At 38.3% G+C, this 19,537-nt stretch overlaps 2 protein-coding genes across 2 annotated transcripts; one reads left to right on the top strand and one right to left on the bottom strand.

Moving 5' to 3' along the window:
• Positions 1 to 1,801: 1,801 nt before the first annotated feature.
• LOC105052983 (probable splicing factor 3A subunit 1) lies at positions 1,802 to 4,780 on the top strand. Its single transcript, XM_010933972.4, has 2 exons — positions 1,802 to 4,133; positions 4,278 to 4,780. Exons 1-2 carry the CDS (start codon positions 1,941 to 1,943, stop codon positions 4,545 to 4,547), a joined length of 2,463 nt encoding a protein of 820 aa, XP_010932274.1. The 5' UTR covers positions 1,802 to 1,940; the 3' UTR covers positions 4,548 to 4,780.
• A 3,837-nt stretch (positions 4,781 to 8,617) lies between these two features.
• LOC105053308 (F-box/FBD/LRR-repeat protein At2g04230) lies at positions 8,618 to 18,218 on the bottom strand. Its single transcript, XM_010934409.4, has 4 exons — positions 18,049 to 18,218; positions 16,529 to 17,111; positions 9,258 to 9,425; positions 8,618 to 9,175 (listed from the first exon to the last, which is right to left on the bottom strand). The coding sequence occupies exons 2-4, from the start codon at positions 17,087 to 17,089 to the stop codon at positions 8,819 to 8,821; spliced, it is 1,086 nt and encodes a 361-aa protein (XP_010932711.1). The 5' UTR covers positions 17,090 to 17,111; positions 18,049 to 18,218; the 3' UTR covers positions 8,618 to 8,818.
• Positions 18,219 to 19,537: the final 1,319 nt, after the last annotated feature.

Raw genomic sequence — 19,537 nt, 5'->3', positions numbered from 1 at the left:
GGTTCGATTTTTGCTCACCCCTGATCTCAGGCTTCAATGGGCCATCCATTTCTATAATGGGCTACATTGATTTTTTCAAGGACTTGCCTTGATTGGCTATAGTGGGCTTTGACTATTTCGAGTCTCACAATTTTATCTTTTAAAAAGACCTCATGGGGAAAAAAATGCCCCATTCCATAGAAACTAGAGCTTTTATTGACTCATAATCAATGTGAGATTAAAGGTCCTCTCCTCCTGCAACAGGAGCCTCCCGATTGAGAGAGACTTTGTATGTTAGGATTAGACCCTTTATCTAGCACTATTTTATTGTGGTTAAGGATCGGATGGCTTAGATGATTGGGTCAGTCTCCATTTTTACCTGCGTAAGGTATTGTTTGCTTGGTTCTAGCCATCGGACTTCAGTGAGCCATCTGTGGTTGTAATGAGCCACGTTGATTTTTCCAATAGCTTGCCTCGATGGGCTATAATGGGCCTTGACTATTTTGAGTCTCATGATTTTGACTTTTAAAAAATACCTCACAGGAGAAAGAAAATTCTATTCCATATAAACAAGAGCACCTTTTGACTTATAACTAATGTAGGATTAAAGTCCCCTCCTCCCATAATAGGAACAAATATAAGGAGCAATACATAAGTGAGAAGCAAAAAATGATAAAAGCGAATAGGCAAATTTTTATATTGTATACATCTTTGATGACAAAGCATTTTTGAATTCTTTTAGTAAAATAAAATCATTACATAACTCAACCATAAAAGCAAAATATATGCTAGAAGCTTGATATAGTACAAATGATAACGGTGAATGGGCTAATTTTAATATTTTGTATATCTTCCGCAACAAAGTATTTTTGAATTTTTTAAATAAAATAAAATTATTACGTAATTCAACCATAAAAGCAAAATATAGATTAGAAGCTTGACATAGTACAAATATGTCTTAATCCCCATTCATACACACATATAAGGAATATATACATAATCCAAGCATGTGCACTTTCAAAAATATTTTTATAAAATTTGTGAGAACAAGTATGCAATTGTTCAATAAAATTAAAAAATATATCATTTCTTGATTAAAAAAAAAAGAAGATGATCCTCCTATGCAAATCCATTATACATACATATATATTCACTCTATGACTTTCTATCTATATAGATCAAATATAATATTTAAATCACTTTATCTAATATTTTGAATGTTAGCAAATCAAATAAATATATCAATAAGTTGTATAGTAAAAATTGGTTTTTATATGTTTGGCATCCATTGCACATGTTAATTGTTTAGTTTTAGTAATACAACAGTAATGTGGTACTAAAAAGAGAACTAAAGTTCCGGTGACAATCTTGGTAATATATTCTTCAAGCTTGATTTGATTCATTCAGCTCTAATTAGAACGATAAAATTTAAAATTAAACTATAATAATCTATTTATTCAACTGTTTTCCAACTAGATTTAGCAAAATTTAAATATAAAATATAGTAAATAATTTTAATTTTGATTTTACTTTGGAATGGTAATCACCATAAATGTACTTTTTGCATTTAGATCCCAAAACATGATGGAATTACATCCATTTATCACAATAACGGACCAGATCAACAGGCTTATCCTCAGAGGACTCCACTCCACTCTTCCAATGGTTTGATGGACGGTGGATGGGACCCGGCTCAGCAACATATGTCGGTCCCGGTATGTCGGTCGCAGTATGTGGCGACGTAAACCGGTCCCGGCACGGTCGTCTTCTATCCCCAATCTCTGGACAAACCCAAGTTTGCTTATTAGGGTTCCATTTCGGCGCCTCTCCTCCCTTTCATCTCAAGAGCGCCGGCGATAGCCGTGGTCGATCCGGATTCCGGACCGCCTCTCTCCCCAATTTCTTCGATCATTCTCTTTCTCCCCCAATCTTTCGCAGATTCTTCTTGACCCTGGGGAGCGATGATCGGCGCCATCCTCCCCCTCCCCGCCCCGCCGTCCGACGGCAATCTCGGCCCCATCCCTCCCGCCCAACTCCCCGACGAGAACAACGATGACAACAAAGCCAAAGAAGACCAACCCGCTGCCGCTCCGGCGCCGGCGGTGGCGACCCACACGAGGACCATCGGCATCATCCACCCTCCCCCCGACATCCGGATGATCATCGAGAAGACGGCCACTTTCGTCGCCAAGAACGGCCCCGAGTTCGAGAAGCGCATCCTCGCCAACAACGCCGGCAACGCCAAGTTCAACTTCCTCATACCCTCCGACCCCTACCACGCCTACTACCAGCACCGCGTCTCCGAATTCCGCTCCCAGATCCAATCCTCCCAACCCCCCGCCGCCGGCGCCGACTCCTCCCAGCAGCAACAACAGCTGCAGCCGCCCCCTCCCCCCGATTCGTCCGCCCCCGCCGCACCTTCTGGCGATTCTGCCGCCAAGCCCGACCCCGCCGCCCCGTTCCGCATCCCCCCTCGGAAGGTCCTCGAGCCGCCCGAGGCCGAGCAGTACACCGTCCGGCTCCCCGAGGGGATCACCGGGGAGGAGCTCGACATCATCAAGCTAACCGCTCAGTTCGTCGCCCGGAACGGGAAGGGCTTCTTGAATAGTCTCTCGACTCGGGAGGCCACCAACCCGCAATTCCACTTCCTGCGGCCCACCCACAGCATGTTCACCTTCTTCACCGCGCTCACGGACGCCTACTCCAAGGTGCTCATGCCGCCCAAGGGGGTCGCGGAGAAGCTGCGGAACGGCGTGACCGACATGACGACGGTGCTCGAGCGGTGCCTGCACCGCCTCGAGTGGGAGCGCTCCCAGGAGCAGGCGAGGCAGAAGGCCGAGGACGAGATCGAGCAGGAAAGACTGCAGATGGCGATGATCGACTGGCATGATTTCGTCGTGGTGGAGACCATCGAATTCGCCGACGACGAGGATGAAGAGCTTCCGATGCCGATGACACTGGAGGAGGTTATCAGGAGGAGCAAGATGTCGGCTTTGGATGATCAAGGTCCGATGGAGACCGTCGAGCCAGGAAAGGAGGTGGAGATGGAGATGGATGAGGAGGAGGTCCAGCTTGTAGAGGAAGGCATGAGGGCCGCGAGACTGGATGAGAATGGCGAGGATGAGAACAAGAGGAAAGCAGACGCGGCGCCTGCGGATGAACCGGAGCCACCAATGAGGATAGTAAAGAACTGGAAGCGGCCAGAAGAGAGGATCCCGGCCGAAAGAGACCCGACCAAGTTTGTCATCTCCCCGATCACGGGCGAGCTGATTCCAATTAATGAGATGGCCGAGCACATGCGAATCTCGCTCATAGATCCCAAGTACAAGGAGCAGAAGGAGAGGATGATGGCAAAGATCCGGGAGACGACCCTTGCCGCCGACGATGAGATCTCTAGGAACATCGTGGGTCTCGCACGAACCCGTCCCGATATCTTTGGGACCACGGAGGAAGAAGTCTCGAATGCTGTTAAGGCGGAGATCGCGAAGAAGAAAGATGAGCAGCCGAAGCAGGTCATATGGGATGGGCACTCCAGTAGCATTGGCCGCACTGCGACCCAAGCCTTGTCCCAGAGTCTTTCCGGCGAGGAACAAGCGGATGCTAACAATACTGATGCTGAGAGGACTCTTCCAGGCCCTGCTCCTCCTCCTCCGAAGCCTGGTGTACCATCAGTGCGTCCCCTTCCACCACCGCCGGGATTGGTTCTGAATATTCCTCGTTTCCCTCCAAGTGCAGCCCCTTATTCTGCCGCCGCCGGTGGAGGTATGGTTGCCCCACCGCCAAGGCCTGGAATTGGCCCCATGATTCCATCTGTGAGGCCTCCAGCTCCACCAATGCCCATGAGTTCAGCCCAGCAGCCTGTTATGATGAGCCGGCCGCCGATGCCCCCGGCGATCTCGGTGAACCCACCTACTATTCCTGTACCACCACCCCCTGGATCACAGTTCACTCCTTTGGTGGCTCCCCGACCATTTATGCCCATGCCACCTCCTAACATGCCAATGGTCCTGCCGCCGCCTCTTCCACAAGGGATGCCACCACCACCTCCTCCTGAGGAAGCTCCTCCACCACTACCTGATGAGCCGGAGCCAAAGAGGCAAAGGACTGATGATGTTTCACTCGTACCAGAGGATCAGTTCCTTGCTCAGCATCCGGTAGTGCCTATTGTGAACTTGCACATTCCTGTTGTCATATGCTTCTTTCTTCTTTAACATTTGGTCCTGTATTTACTTCAGTCATTCAATGGATTAACTAATGATTACAGGGTAAATAACTAGTTCTGCCTATTACTTTTGTAGGGACCTGTTCGCGTTTCTGTATCTGTTCCCAATGTTGATGAAGGAAACTTGAAAGGCCAGCTGCTGGAGATCATGATCCAGTCTTTGTCTGAGACTGTAGGCAGTCTTAAGGAGAAGATTGCTGGAGAGATTCAACTTCCTGCTAATAAGCAGAAATTAAGCAGCCGAGCAGGATTTCTAAAAGACAATCTTACCCTTGCTTATTACAACATTGGCCCTGGAGAAACACTAACTCTTGCTCTAAGGGAGCGTGGTGGGAGAAAGAAATGATCTCTCCTTTGTTGCATCGGAAGGTCACCATGGAATGCTTCAGCCAATATGTTGCAAAATAGAAGTAGTTATTAGTTATGGGAATATTTGGGTATCGATTAGTTGGGATTGTGTGATGATTATGCTTGAGTTCAGACTTTTGCTTTCAGGAGGGTCGATATTTAAACTTACGTGTATGTTGGTAACCGATGAAATTCCTGATTCTTAGTGCAGCTGTGCAATTTGTTGTGATCTTTTCTGATGTGTTATTGCGGAATGCCATGTCTTTCTCCAGAGTGCAGTTGGTCATGGCATTATCTATTTCTAATGGTGTACTTATGGTGTCCGCTCCTTTCATTTTACCTCTTTCGTAACTGGTGCATCTCTTGTGGATGTTTTACAACTATAAATGATATTAGGGGTCTACTGAATATTTTTGATGTCAATGCTTTGTCCTGTATAATTTCTCATCAACTGCACGTTCCAAAGGTTCTACTCTCCATAGGGCAGTTTCTGAGGGGCTGGTTATATTATTCTTTATGTTGCTCAGTTTTTATTATAAAGGTCGATGATGCTGCTTATACATGCAATGCCTTTTACATCAAGTTCAGCAGTTCCCATCTAGGACCGAGTGAGTTACAGCTAAATGTCTCATGCGGTATTCTTTTCTTTTCTTTTCTTTTTAGGTGTGAACTTTTACATAAATTTATGTATAGAGTTTGCAGCATGCACACAGTTTTTGATGTCTTGCCCAGCAGTTTTAGGATTCTGCTGTATATGCTAGCTTCATGCTCTAAGAAAATGGACTCATAATCTGATTATGGTCATGTGAGTTTGAGAGCTGTTGTGGGAGCATTTTTAAACTAGCTCTCAACCTAAACTTGTCCCTTCATGAAATAGTATCAGATTTTTGACCAAAGCAGTCAGTTAATGCAAGGAAGGTGCCTGTTATAAATCTTAATAGAATGGTGTCCTTTTTACTTTTTTGAGTTTAATCAGAAGAGCGACCTCCAAATTGAATTCTAGATGGAGAGGTGAGGAGATGCCTTTGTACATGCAAACCAAGTTCATCTGCGAGGTGAATTATGAGCCAAATTGAAACTCAATCCAGTGTCTTCTGCCTTCAATATGACTGTGTGGACTGTTCCTTCAAAATTTCGTAATAAACTTCACACGTCTGCTCTCTCTGAAGTAGTCGCTGATGCAAGTTATTATCATTGTCAATGCCCTCTTCTAAAATTATAGCGCTAAGCTAGGAGGTGCATAATCAAGTCATTGTTACAAAACAGAAGGGGCAAACATATTTCTGAAGCAAGAACATGGCCAAGGCCTTTGTCAGTGGGTAATTTTGCTAGCATCAGTGTTAAGAAATATGCTGCATAGCGCATACGACATTGTTTCAGAAGTAGGATTATTTAAACTTTCTTGGGCAATTGCAGTTTGATCTTGCATCTCCCGACATTAGCCTATTAATATTCATCTAACCTAAGCAGCCTCTTTTATGGAGATTATGACGAATATCATGCGAACTAAAAGAAATTGTTCTTGCATTCAGGAGTGAGGAAACATTCTTCGGAAGTTTGATCAGAATATTTTTCTCTGGCCTGAAATGGCAGGGGTAGCATTTGATGTTGTTGATGGAGTCATGCATGTTTGTCCTGTTCTGTATGGTCACTATCGGGAGTAGCATCAAATATTTCCTGTTGCAGACAATGATGTTAAATTTTTCATCTTTGACAGGTACAAGACTCTATCTTTTCTTCATGTCTGCAAGGTCGCTACCACTTTGTTTCACACAGATGCATGTAATTCCTGTTATGTTTCTTCCTAGACTGATATTGTAACTGGTTAATAAAAGTGTCCAAGCGTACTGCATTGCTATTTCAGGAAGCAATGTTTTCTTTTCAAAATGAAACATCATGAAATAATATTTTCATTCTGTATATTTGATGACTAATCTTGTACAACAACTCATTTTCCACTATGACATACTTTCTTCTCTGTATCCTTGATGATTATCTTGTGTAACAACTCGTTCTTATATTTACATTTTTAACTTCGTAAATTATTTTTTATTAACTATGGTTCCTTACCATGAAGCAATGCGAGTCTTGTTTATGTTTGTAGATGAGTTATAATTTGCTGACCTCAAGTCTCCTGCTTCCCTCTTCATCAGTTTACTGAAAAAAAGATCACATAATTTATGTTACTTGGGTTATATTGAAACACACCAGTGATACTGAATGTGCAGATGTGGCTACTAGTAAAGATTTTAGATATAGGAAAAAGTTTGCACAAATTTTAGCATGGATGAGACGCAAATATGACTTCATGGATTTGTTTAAGACTTATTTGGTATATTGCGTTCTTAATTTATATAAGCTTAAGCTTTGTCATGACTTACAAGTCACCATGAATTTGGATTTTTGAGAATCTAGTACACTTGTTATGCATAGAATCATTGACGCCCCAACTCAAGGATCCTTGCATGACTAAAACCTTGCAATGTTAGGATCCTTGCATGGTTAAAACCTTTGGGATGAATCTAATTAGGGGTGTTATGGGAATTGAAAAGTTTTGGAAATCAACTGCTTTTATATAATGTTACAATATATTTTTGAATTATCCTTTTTGTTGTTACAACTGCTGCTATTATCTGATATAATGGTGAACTATAACTTATACAGCAATCTAAAATGAGTATACAATAGATTTTTGTAAACTTATACAGAAATGGTTATATAAAAGATGGCTTTTATTACTGTCGCAGAGCACTTATATACGTTTATAAAATCAAACTTTTCATTCATCTCCCTGTTGTCACCAGCCTCTTAGCATCATGCCATAAGGGCCACTTCCAGCAGCTTCAGCTTTGAATGCTCCATTCTTTGGATGCTTAAAATTGAAGTAGCTTTTGGTATAGCTACATAGATTACTGAATGTTATTCTTCCTAATCCCAGTAAGTCATTCTAGCAAAACTTATCAAACGAACCATAATTATTCATAAGGAACTTGGCAGTATGGTCACAAACTCGGTTTTTAGGAATAATTAGATAAGGCTGATATGTTTTGATTTCAACAAAAAAACCGGCAAGTTTGAAATAAATTTTAAAAAATAAAAAAAAAATATTCAAGTATACATAAACCAATACATGTAAGTTTCTCATAACTCTATCGGAAAATATAAACTTTCATAGAGTTGTTTAAAGAAATTAAAAAAATTGAAGAAAAAGAAAAGGTACAAAGGAGTTTAGGAATTTTAATATCAGAAAGGGAGTTTTGGGGCTTAATTTACAAAAAAAAAAGGGGGAAGTTGATGAAAATAAACAGTTATATTCCATCATATTCCGTGCTAGTGAATATTATAATAGTATATATAAAAAAGAGAGGATCAACCGTGGCTACAGGAAATATATATATATATACACACACAACACACACACACACACATAGTGGCGCCTATTCTTCCTATTATCTTATTATTCTGCCTTTTAGTGTGTTTGTCCGATCAATGCCATCCAATTGTTTGCGAAGCATTTATTTGTTGTTTTTTTTTATCCAATATCTCGTGATTTATTCACGAATCTGCAAATCCTTCAAATATTTCATGATCCATCATGAATAAAACATCGAACAATTTGTTTACCTTCATATTTTCAGCACTGTGTCTGACTTCTACGAGAATCATTATTTCACCAGCATATATATCATAAATATGTATATGATGGTGAAGGTGAAGCAATGCTAGAAACTACACACAATTTTATCACCTCAAAATGTCTTCCCAGGGAATGGAATAGAAGAAGAAATGAGCCAACCACACATCCAATTATCCGCAAAGATAACTGACCTTACAATGTTTAATAATTGTTAGTTCTATGATTTGGTCCATCATTTCTGAATTGCATTCAGCAACAAAAACTCTGAGACAAGCCCATTATTTTCTTAGATCTAGAGGCTAATACAGAACAAGAATGTTTCACATCAATCATCTCTATGCTAAAAGAAGTTGACATGTAAAACCATTGTCAAGATCAAACAGAAGATCAATCATCTTGAGAACGTTTCACATCAATCATCTTGAGAATGTTCTTTTTTATCTTTAGGCATCACTTTTTCGTTTTTCTACAAGTTGTCGAGATTGACATATAAAACCCCTGTCATCACTTTCTCTCGTCAGGATGAGTTGCTAAAAGATAAAAAAAACTAAACATACTTCAACGAATTTGAAGGTATCCTACATAGCTAACATAACAGGAGCGAAAAAGAAAAGTTAAACCACCCGTTGAATCTAAGACAAGTATATTTCAGCATTTGCTGAAACCCTTGGAAAACTTTGCAGTTCTTCAGTAAGAATGAGAAGCAATTCCGAAATTAACATCCATTTGGTGGGATCTTGGGTATTGATGGCGCTGATAAACATTCTGTCCAGCATCTTACAACTCTTAAGAACAGCTTTCAGCAGCTTAATTTCTTTCTCACAGATCATTAGGATTTGGTTGATCAAGGTTCTTGATTCACCGCTAAAAGAAACTATAGTAGTAATACGAAACAGGTTATAAATCCGAACAGTCTTGAGATGCAAGAGGGATGACATAGCGAGTTCTAACATTTCCCAGCCTTCACTCTCAACCATGTTCCTTGTAACCTAAAATGTCAAGGTAGAAACATTAAACATGGGGGAAAAAAGTAATGTATTGTTTATAGTTGAGCCTTGAAATTTTTCTTACATATCCAATCATTTTCTGAATATCTACGATAAGAGTCTCCAGATAATGTGAACGGATCAGCAACTGGGTCATCCCTCTAATTTCCCATCTGTTCAAACTAGTATTCAGTTCCAGACATGTAGTACCAAGAGGTGAATTTCCGAGAATTGGCTCCTTCAAATCCATATCCTGTACACAGTAAAAAAAGTATGAATGATTATCTTTTGATCAAACCATAGTTTAGCCAGAATCATACTTCATATTATGTGATTGAATCAATAAATGGTATTCAGAAGTTTATAAACCTTAAACATAAGACTATTGATAGGACAGGTGAAAATTTCTAACCATAACTACAAAGACTTGAGACAAGTGAGTATATCAAATGCCCGCATCGATAAAACCGTAGTATTCATTTCTAGCTGATCCAGATGGGAAACATGAGTTGACAGTGATACTAATGCTTTTCTAACTTCTTGGGATTCTTTGCATACAAACTGGACTAGATGGAACATTTTAGGCTACCTGGTCCTCATGTTTAGATCTGGGAGTATCAAAAGGATGTTGACAAGTTTCACAGAAAGTAAAGGGATACCAAACCTGGGAAGTTTTACAATCAGAACAGAAAAGATTTGAAACAGAGGGGTGCCCCCCTAGGAATTTCACAACATCAGGATGGGCAGCAATTCAGAGTTCAAATAGACATGCTACAAAGTGGCTGCATTCAGAAGCAGCTTTCCCCACACCTTACAGACGACTTGCTTAAGTAGTCGAGCTATGGCATTGTTGTGCAAAACTCCTGATTGCGACTATCATCTCTTACAGCATGCCTCAATGAACAACACTTTTGTTGTTGAACCTAGCATAACTATAGCAAATTTATAAATTTTAGCTTTGAAAGTTGGCATAACTTTTGTACAAAATTGAAGAATGTCAACTTCCACTTTCTTTGAACTGGTTCCAATTCTAAAAGAACTTCAAGAGTATTGCTCCCTAATTGCATTTTATATCGTGAACAAAAACGTAGATCTCTTTACTTGACAACTGGCTCCTTGAGCTTCATGGGCCCTCCTCTCAAATCAGAGTCTTGTTCCATAGGTAACACCAATTTTATCGGGATAACTCTTGGATAATTATCCAAATGATAATGTAACTCCCCACCACTTCATCCTCATTATGTAATTGTGAACCGTGTCCAGAAAAACTTAAGCAAATGACAGTGTGGTGCCATTGTTTTTGTATAAGCTTTAGAAATTGTGACAAACAGAATGTTGTCAAGTAACTATCACATTTTTATCATATAAAATGGTAATAGACTAAAATAGTAATAAGGTTAGATGAGATTAATAAAGGTACCAATAGTCATGATGATCTAATTCTCGCTTGTGATCTATTTCTAAAGAAGTATGCACATTTCCTGGTTTTTCAAAGTTCTTTCCATCATATTTTAATTGATCAATGTACAAGAACTCATGGTCTCTCTTTCTCTCTCTCTCTCTCATAGGACAAGGGATTGCTACACCTGTGCATAAGGATTTATCAATAAGTTTAATCAAGGTCTAATATCAACAATTTTACTTGCTGTCTGGTATTCAGTAGTCGGGCAGAAGACAAAGGTTTTGATTGTAAGACTAATAAGAAACCAAATAAATTTGCCTGAAATTAAAGAGTCTGAAGTGGTATTGAAAACCTTAATATGAAAGACAGAGAAGTGTATGCCGAGAAATTTATTGCAGGATGTAGAAAACTAATGCAACAAATAGCATGCAAAATGAAGAAGATTATAGTTGAAGATAAGTAAATAGAAAATAAAAGAGGGATTTGAAAGAGAGATTAAGAGGAAACAAGAGGACCAGACCTGGCCTTAGATCTTCAAACTGCTTCATACAATTATGTACAATTTCTCGTGGCTAGCCTCAGGGCCTTTTTTTAGTTTTTAATGACATTTTCCAAGTAATTTAGGACTCTCGATAACCAGGTAAATAATCACTATAAAGATGTCTGAATTTTTTTCTTCTTTTGCAAATTTTGGAATCCAATGTAAATTTATGTATGAAGACACATGAAACAACAAAACGTGAAGGGATGGACTATGCTCCTCCTGAGAGGTGAGGACATCCACTCCTCTCGAGTCCAAAATAAAAAATGAGGCATTCAACCCCAGGAAATTTTGGGAAAATGAAATTAAAATGGAGATGGAAAATAAGTATTCAATTCTGAGTTGAAATACAAATATAGCTTTGGGGAGTAAGAACGTTGAAAAAAAAAACATAGAATTAACAAACACTTTATGAAATTGAACAATTTTGAATAGATTTGACAAGGTTCGCTGTTGACAAAGAGATACCAACTAGCATGTTTTACAGAACTTCAGAAAGATAAATGAACAAATCTGAAAATATTCATGCAGAGCAGGTGAAGTTGAGAGGTATCCCTAACTTGTTATAAATCAAAAATGGGGCCTTTGAAGTTTTTGCATGAAGAAAGATACAAGATGATAAAAGGTGCATGCATCGATATAAGTCCAGCAGTGAATATAATTTTGATATGCATGTATGTTACATAAACAAGAAAAGATAGACGGTGAGTATGTTGACGCAAATTGAAGATTTATACAACAAATAATATAATGACGCAGAATCAAATCAGATGCTTAGATTTTCTAGCAGAATTTTCAAAAGATCTTGATAAGGAGAGGATGTTGAATTTGTCCAGTGCCCAAAAAGAATACCCCAAATGACAATGAAATTTGTAACGGAAAATTTAGAAACCTTGCCTTGAGAGTGATTTAGCCACAGACAAAAACTGCCGGTGAATAAGCATTTGCAGTGACCACCCCAAAAGGCTTAGATAAGACTTGTTGATAAAGGTCTTAATTTGTATTTTTTTCTTTTCCAAGATATAAGCAATCTAAGAACAATTTCTTGAATAAGAGTTCGATGCTATGAATTCAATGTGTTATTTCATGTATAAACAGATGACCTTATATGCAATATATCGAAAAACCCACATTGAAAATGTGTTCGATTTTTTTTTTTTTTATTTAGAAAAAAAACTACAATCATCATACTTCACAATGTGAAAAGCAGCTATTCGTAAATAATCAAATAAAATATGGAACTTACATTTCTACAGAAAAAAATAAAAAACAAGATGGCATTGAACCAAGCGAAACTGCCCTGTATCACCCAGTACTGCATGAAATGAGGGTGTGCACCACCCCATACTACCCGGTTTTGGGTGGTAATGTGATCAAACATAAGAAAAAATAGTTGGGACCTGTCTCGGCATGGGATGCGTATTTAACATACCGTACCAAACTACTTAATGTATCGGTATCGGTTTGGTGCCCAGTACCGAGATTGCAGACCTTGATCATCTATCTGTATCCTCATGTTTAGACCATACTGGGTTTTTCACTACATATCAAAGCTTAAATATTAGAATAAGAGGATGTTTTGATGCTTGCATACCAGGATGCACCAATTACAAAGTTTAAGAGTAAATTTCAGTCCTAAATACAAACATAAAGATAGATACCAGTAAGTTTAATAGTAAACACCAGCCGGACACATTTCACGATAGGCAGGTGTGTGCATTATCTCAATTAGGTTTAACAACCAAACTCATTGATTTATTCAACCCATAGTAAACTCCTCAAAATCCATGCAAGAACAGCAGTAGTAGCATCCAACAGTGATAATACCGATAGGCAAGGTCCAGATAAGATGGGGGTAGACACCAGTAAGTTTTTCTTTTCTCTCAACTTTCTTTGCTTGTCCTTTATTTTTCTTTTGCTTCCTCTTACCTCTCCTTCTTTTGACCCTTTCTTGCTATTGTTGCGGCTCTCTGAATCTCTGCAATTTAACTTGGGTGTTTTGAATCTTCTGTAATGAATGATATCTTTACTATTTATAAATAAATTACAGGAATTTGTGTGCATTACTAATCATCATCAATTACTAGAATTTTCAATAAACTAGAAATGATGATGCTTGTCAAACATAACATAGTTATTTATATGAAAAGTCTATTCTACTGTTCCCCCCATAACCATGTATTTTTTTCGATGATTCATCATATTGGCATGTTTTATCATGCTGTTCTTGTATCATATATCCATGCCAACACTTTATAGATCTATATCCAAGTGTTAAATAATAAAGATAAATATTGCATTCTAGTTGTTCCACATCTTTGTATGTTTTAAGTTGAAAATATCATTTGATTAACATCATTTAATTTCTAATGATGCATGGAAAAAATGTTTTATAGAAGTAAATAGATTAACACACAAGTAACTGTAGCAAGCATGCTTTGAAATTGGCTTCACCTTTGAATTACTAAACCATTTTATCCATCTTAAAGGAATGCAAGGGAGACATGCACTGACTTCTTATGCAGAGCTGCCTTGCCTTCTCGTTGGCCAATGCCACCTAGGTCCCCTCTCTAGGAAAAGAGAACCGGCACTCCTGGTTCCTTGAGTGAAGAAAAGAATCCAATTTATACGTTAGGTGAACTTTGAAGATTGAAGAAAAAGGTAATCAAAAGGAATTTTGAAATCATCAATTTTATAAGTTTCTTGTAAGTAATGTGTGAATTTTGTGGCCAAAAGTTCATTTCATTGTTCATTAGTAACTTAAATCAAGCATTCAATCTGAAGCTCCAGCCTCCATGGGTAAAATATACTACTAAAAGTTAGGAGGCATCATGTGTCATGTACTGACGATTAACAAGGTAATAAGGTTGAAAACAAAATGGAAATTGATGAGAAGTCGGAAATTAATTATTGGATTATGATTTGAAATAAAAAGGAAGGCTTTAGAGTTTAGAGGATAAGGATATAGGAAACAATAAAATTAGCATGTACTATATGAACATAGAATAATTTTAAATGAAAACAATTGTATAGGTTATTACTGAGCAAGAGATATCCCAACTAGAAAGTCTCGAACATATTAATAAACAAGCAACTTTTTAACAACATTTTTACAGTGCATATGAAGTTGTGAGAGGTTCTAAGCTGTCATGTAACCTTAGATGCTCCATGCACAAAGAGAAAAGCTTATGATGGGAAAAGTGTATGGCAGTAATGGTTACATTTTTTTCTATGGCTTAGAGTGCTGCAAATTAAGAAGGATGATGCATTGGTTATGTAATAGCAAAGACAGGAAAGTTGATATGGAGGGGTTACATAAGCTACAAAAGGCAGATAATCACGGAGTATGTTGATGCAATTTTAAGATTTTGTGCCAATAGATGATGTAAGTGTGAAATGAGGTGATAAGGTCCTGTCCAGCAAAAAACTTCAAAGGCTTTGTCAAGGAAAGAAGCTTGAAACTGTCAAATTGGCAAAGGAGTCCATCTTCAAAAACTAAATGAAAGTTGCAAGCAGAAATTTTAAAAGCCTTACCTTGATGAACTATGTAGCTATAGATAGGAATGAAAGGTGAGAAAGGATTTCCAATACCCATCACAAATAGCTTAAATACGAAATATTGCCGGAAGTTTTCGTTTACATTCCCATGAAGATATGAGCGACCTAACATAGATCTTTGCTTGACTTTTGATTTAAATTTACCTATCTCCCAATCATTTTTCATGAAAGACTTTGATGGTTGAGACTCATTTTCCCTATTGTTAAGCTAAATATTGACAGTGCTTTTAATGGAAATCCCCATCTGGTGCTCAGGAAGGGCTGGCCAGAAATGTTAATGGTGTTCTACTTTTTGCCTTCTCCTCCTTTCATGGTTTTGCAACTAATGTTGAAGCTGAGATGAGAGCTGTCACTGAGGAATTGACTTTTGTGTTTCCCAATGGTTCTGTGAAAATCCAAGTAGAGATTGATTCCTCCAATTTCCTTGATCCTACTTAGAATTTTTCTGGCTGACTTTAACTGCTTGTGGAATGTTTGGCATAAGCTTTAAAATTTAGGGAGTTGGAAGCCTCAATGAATCTTCAGATATCACATGCATTTAAAGAGGTGAATATGGCCGCTGACTACCTTGCTAATCATGCCTATGATCAAGAACAAAGTGGCAGTTAGTGTTCAGAAGCTATGCAAACATAAAAAAAAATTGATCCTTCTGATGTTTTACTTTTTGTATAACTCTTTTGTGCACCTTCAATCTCTTTTGTATCTCTTCTTTTCCATTTGAATAAACTGGTGGGCTCGGCCGAAACCCCAACTCACAATGAGGTGATATTGAAAAAAAAGGACAAATAATAATAAAAGAGAAAACTAAGAATATTAAACTTTAAAAATGACTGAATGCAGACTGCCCGATGTTGTCTCATCAATTAACAAACCAACTTCGGAGTAACATCAAAATACCCACATAAGAAAGAAATGTCTAGAAGAACCATAAAGTATTACCATGCGCTATATTTTGCAGAAAAATCAGATCACAAGGAAGAAGAATTTCAACTGCTTATATATTGCAACAACAACACAAATCAAGGCAGAATTTAAATATAAATGGGAAGATTGAAGATTAGATAAATTCCAAAGTATAAGAGAAATCAATGCAGATAATGACAGAAATAGCGAAAGTACATTGAAATATAAAAGTTATCAGATTTACATGAAAAAAGAAACGCAAATGAATGAAATATAAAATGGCTCCTTTTGCTACATATAAATCTATAATTTATCATATATATATATATATATATATATATATATATATATATATATCCATTTGCTCAATGCTTTTGTACTTATCTTCTGCATTTCAGTTATTTCATTCCTTTAAGCCATTCAAAATTCTAAAAAGAAAAGGAATTTGTAGTTGACAATGTCAATATCTTATATCTATGTCCCCTAGATTTAGATGATATCAGGATGCTCAAGTAAATGCATATCACAACCAAAGCTTGAAATATTGGAATTAGTGGAAGTTTTGATGCCTGCATACCTGGATGCACCATTGACAGAGTTTAAGAGTTTTCACATGGCGAAGACTTTCAAGAAGTTTCACCACCATACGGCATTCGAAAAAATGATAAACTGTTCTGAACATGTGCGTAAAATCAAGTGTAACAGATGAAAAATTTTTTATAGAGTAAAAGTGCCGCATAAATCCACTGATTTCAATAGACAACAGGTATGGAGCATCAATTATTAGACCATTGGCTGGACAAATAACATCATGCGTGTCGTATATCTTTAAGTTTTTAAGTTTCTGATTTGGAGAATAGATGGTGAGAGGACTTCTGCTGTTGCATCCATACAGTGTTAAACTTTCAAGAAGCGGGAAACCAGAAGTATTCAAGTCTGACACAAATATGACCTGGTAGAGCTCCAGTGTCCTCAGCGAACCAAGACAAAAGGATGCTGGCAGCTTCAGCTCACACCCTCTCAATCTCAATGCTCTCAATGTACCACAATGGAAAAGGCATCTAGGCATCACATAGAGGATTAGATTGTGTTCATTGTCTCTCCGGTTTCCAGTGATATAATCCATATCTAGCTCTTCTACATTATGCTGCAAAGCAAAGCGGAGCCATGCATCGAGATTGTGATGGAGGATGCAGGTGTGGTCAATGCGAGCACGAAATTGCTTGATCTTTGGAGCATTGTAAAGCATCAGGCAACAGTTAACTACTGATTCAATGCCCAACTGTGTGAAGTGAGGCTCGTGGGTGCCAAAGTCCAAGACAGGAACCTGAGTCCACAGGTGCCTCCAACTTCTGGACAGAATGCTTGTTCGGACAACCTGATACATTGGCAAGAATGATAGGATGTAGAGGAGCACATCATTGGGCAACTCACTGATCCTGTCCTCCATCTTCATCTCGACACGTTTCTTCCCCAGAGAGCCCTTCTGCTCTCCAGCATGATTCCTCGCCATGTTTCACTCTGCTACTACACTCCTGTGTATATTTCGTATTCAAGACCACATTTATCAATCAAGTCTCATGCAATTAGCAGCCAGAACAGCTGCATCCTCTTGGAAGCATAATCGCACAGAAATTAGGATTTATTGCAAGAATTATGGGTCCACAAAAAAAAGAAAAAAAAAAAAAAGGAGATGCAAAGGAAAGAATGGATGTTTTATATTCAAGACTATACTTATAAACTCAGTCTCATCCAATGAGCAGCAAGAACAGCTGCACCCTCTTGGAAACCATAATTGAACAGATTTTTGCACTTAGTGCAAGAATTATGGGTCTCCAAAAAAAAAAAAAAAAAAATCAAGAAATGCGAAGGAAAGATTGTATATTTTATATTCAAGACTATATTTAACGACTCAGTCTCATACAATCAGCAGCAAGAACAGCTGCATCCTTTTGGAAACCGTAATGTACATAAATTAGGATTAATTGCAAGAATTACGGTCCCAAAAAAAAAAAAAAAAATCAAGAAATGCAGAGGAAAGACCGTGCATTTTATATTCAAGACTATACTTATTAACTCAGTCTCATCCAATAAGCGGCAAGAACACCTGCATCCCCTTGGAAACCGTAATCGCTCAGAAATTGGGATTTACTGCAAGAATCATGGGTCCATAAAAATCAAGAAATGCAGCGTAAACAGTTCATCCAATCAGCAGCAAGAACAGCTGCATCCTCTTGGAAACCATAATTGAACTGAAATTAGGATTTACCGTAAGAATTATGGGTCCACAGAAATCAAGAAATTCAAGCGAAAGAGATGAAACACAGAAAATTAGAATAAAATCACTACACCTAATTTTCTTTTTCTTTCTTTTCCAACATAGAACAACAGAAAATATCCATTTCGTCTTGTTCTATTAAAACATGTAGGAAAATAATTACTATCAGAATAGAGCATATATTGGGAACTAACCTTCAATGCCGCACCTCCGACGCTGGGATCAAGGGGAGATGGAGGAGGAATCTTGGAAATCCCTTCCCTTTTTGGTACAAATCTTGGAAACCTTTTGGAAAAGGAATGAGAAAACCGGAGCGCGGGAAGAAGTCCGAAGGGCAAAAACCCGTCCCAAAAGACTGATAAAAAATAAACAATGTGATCGTTGGGGAGGATGGATGATGCGTTGGTCGGGTGAGACCCGATTTGATATGGATCCGACCCGAATTGGTTAAGGTACGAGATGTGGACCCTGATCCAACTGCTTCGTAGGTTAGCTCATGTCAACTCTCATTTTGGTTAGGTCCAGGAGAATTTAAGAGCCCCATCCTGGTTTCCTCGACTAATTCTTGTCATATAATTCATAAGGATTCTGTTGGTTGGCTCCATCTGGCAAACCTAATCTGCCAGACTTGAGAAATCATTATCTACACTGTATGCATCGGCTGGCTGAGTATGTAGTCAATCATAGCTGCTCATGAAAATTAATGATTAAAAATAATTTTTAATATTTTATGCACATTTCAAAGATATCCATGCACGAATATTATTTTTTTTTTTTTCATCTCCCCATAGCAAAGACTAGACTACAATTTTTTTTTTTTGAAGAAAATATAGCGATACCTTTTTAAATTTAAGCAAAAAAAATTAACCCTCAATTTTTATTTTTTTCAATTAGATAAGCATAATATTTTTTTTCGTTGCAATATGGTCCAGCATAATTCATTGATTTCTCTGGCCAAAAAGTTAGAAGCATCAAATCTTCGACCTTCCTAGTTTCTAATTTAGAGCATATATCTGCCATGTACTCTGCTGTTGCATGCAAGGATTTTAAATGTTTAAGAAGTGGGAAATCAGAAACATCTAAATTGGAGCGAAGTGTGACATGGAAGAGCTCAAGTGTCCTTAGAAAGCCAAGACAAATGCACTCAGGCAGCTCCATACCACAGCCTTTCAATCTAAATTGGCTTAAAGCACCACCACATCGGAAAATGAAATATTAATCAAGCTGCCGGATGCTGCCAAACCGACCCTTATTGAAGTGGGTTGTAGGCTTAGACCAATGGGTTTCATGTGGCTGACCAGACGTGAACCCCAGCCCTTAGTTTAAACTCTCTCCTCTTCTTTGCAATATTTGCAACTCCTTCCCCTTGGGTTCTCCTGGAGCACTTCTCCACATCCACAAACCTTACCGTGTATTGCAGTCTCTCTTGAGGTACTTTATGAACCTTTTGTGCCCATCCGAAGCACTTCGTGGTTGATGCCCAGGTGCACTGTTATGGCTTCAATATTAAATGATCTGTTAATTATGTCTTAAATCAATTAATGTCCAAACACATGTGATAAATATGAAAGATCTCGTAAAGATTTCAAATGAATGATGCCCAAACATTTAACCCATGTGATAAATATGAGATATGCAAAAGATTTGATGAGATTTTTGGATAGATACGATAAGGATATGCAT

The sequence above is a fragment of the Elaeis guineensis genome, chromosome 10 (assembly GCF_000442705.2).
Source record: "Elaeis guineensis isolate ETL-2024a chromosome 10, EG11, whole genome shotgun sequence".
Lineage (NCBI taxonomy): Eukaryota > Viridiplantae > Streptophyta > Magnoliopsida > Arecales > Arecaceae > Elaeis > Elaeis guineensis.
This window is presented reverse-complemented; position numbering and strand designations above follow the sequence as displayed.

Bases quoted from the DNA above. Each gene is read 5' to 3' on its own strand.
- LOC105053308 (XM_010934409.4), bottom strand. From the start codon at position 17,089: ATGGCGAGGAATCATGCTGGAGAGCAGAAGGGCTCTCTGGGGAAGAAA. The intron at 9,426-16,528 runs GTCATATTTGTG...TACTGTGTACAG, and splicing joins GGACACTGGAGCTCTACCAG to GATATGGATTTGAAGGAGCC. The intron at 9,176-9,257 runs GTAAGAAAAATT...TTGACATTTTAG, and splicing joins TTCAGAAAATGATTGGATAT to GTTACAAGGAACATGGTTGA.
- LOC105052983 (XM_010933972.4), top strand. From the start codon at position 1,941: ATGATCGGCGCCATCCTCCCCCTCCCCGCCCCGCCGTCCGACGGCAAT. The intron at 4,134-4,277 runs GTAGTGCCTATT...TTACTTTTGTAG, and splicing joins AGTTCCTTGCTCAGCATCCG to GGACCTGTTCGCGTTTCTGT.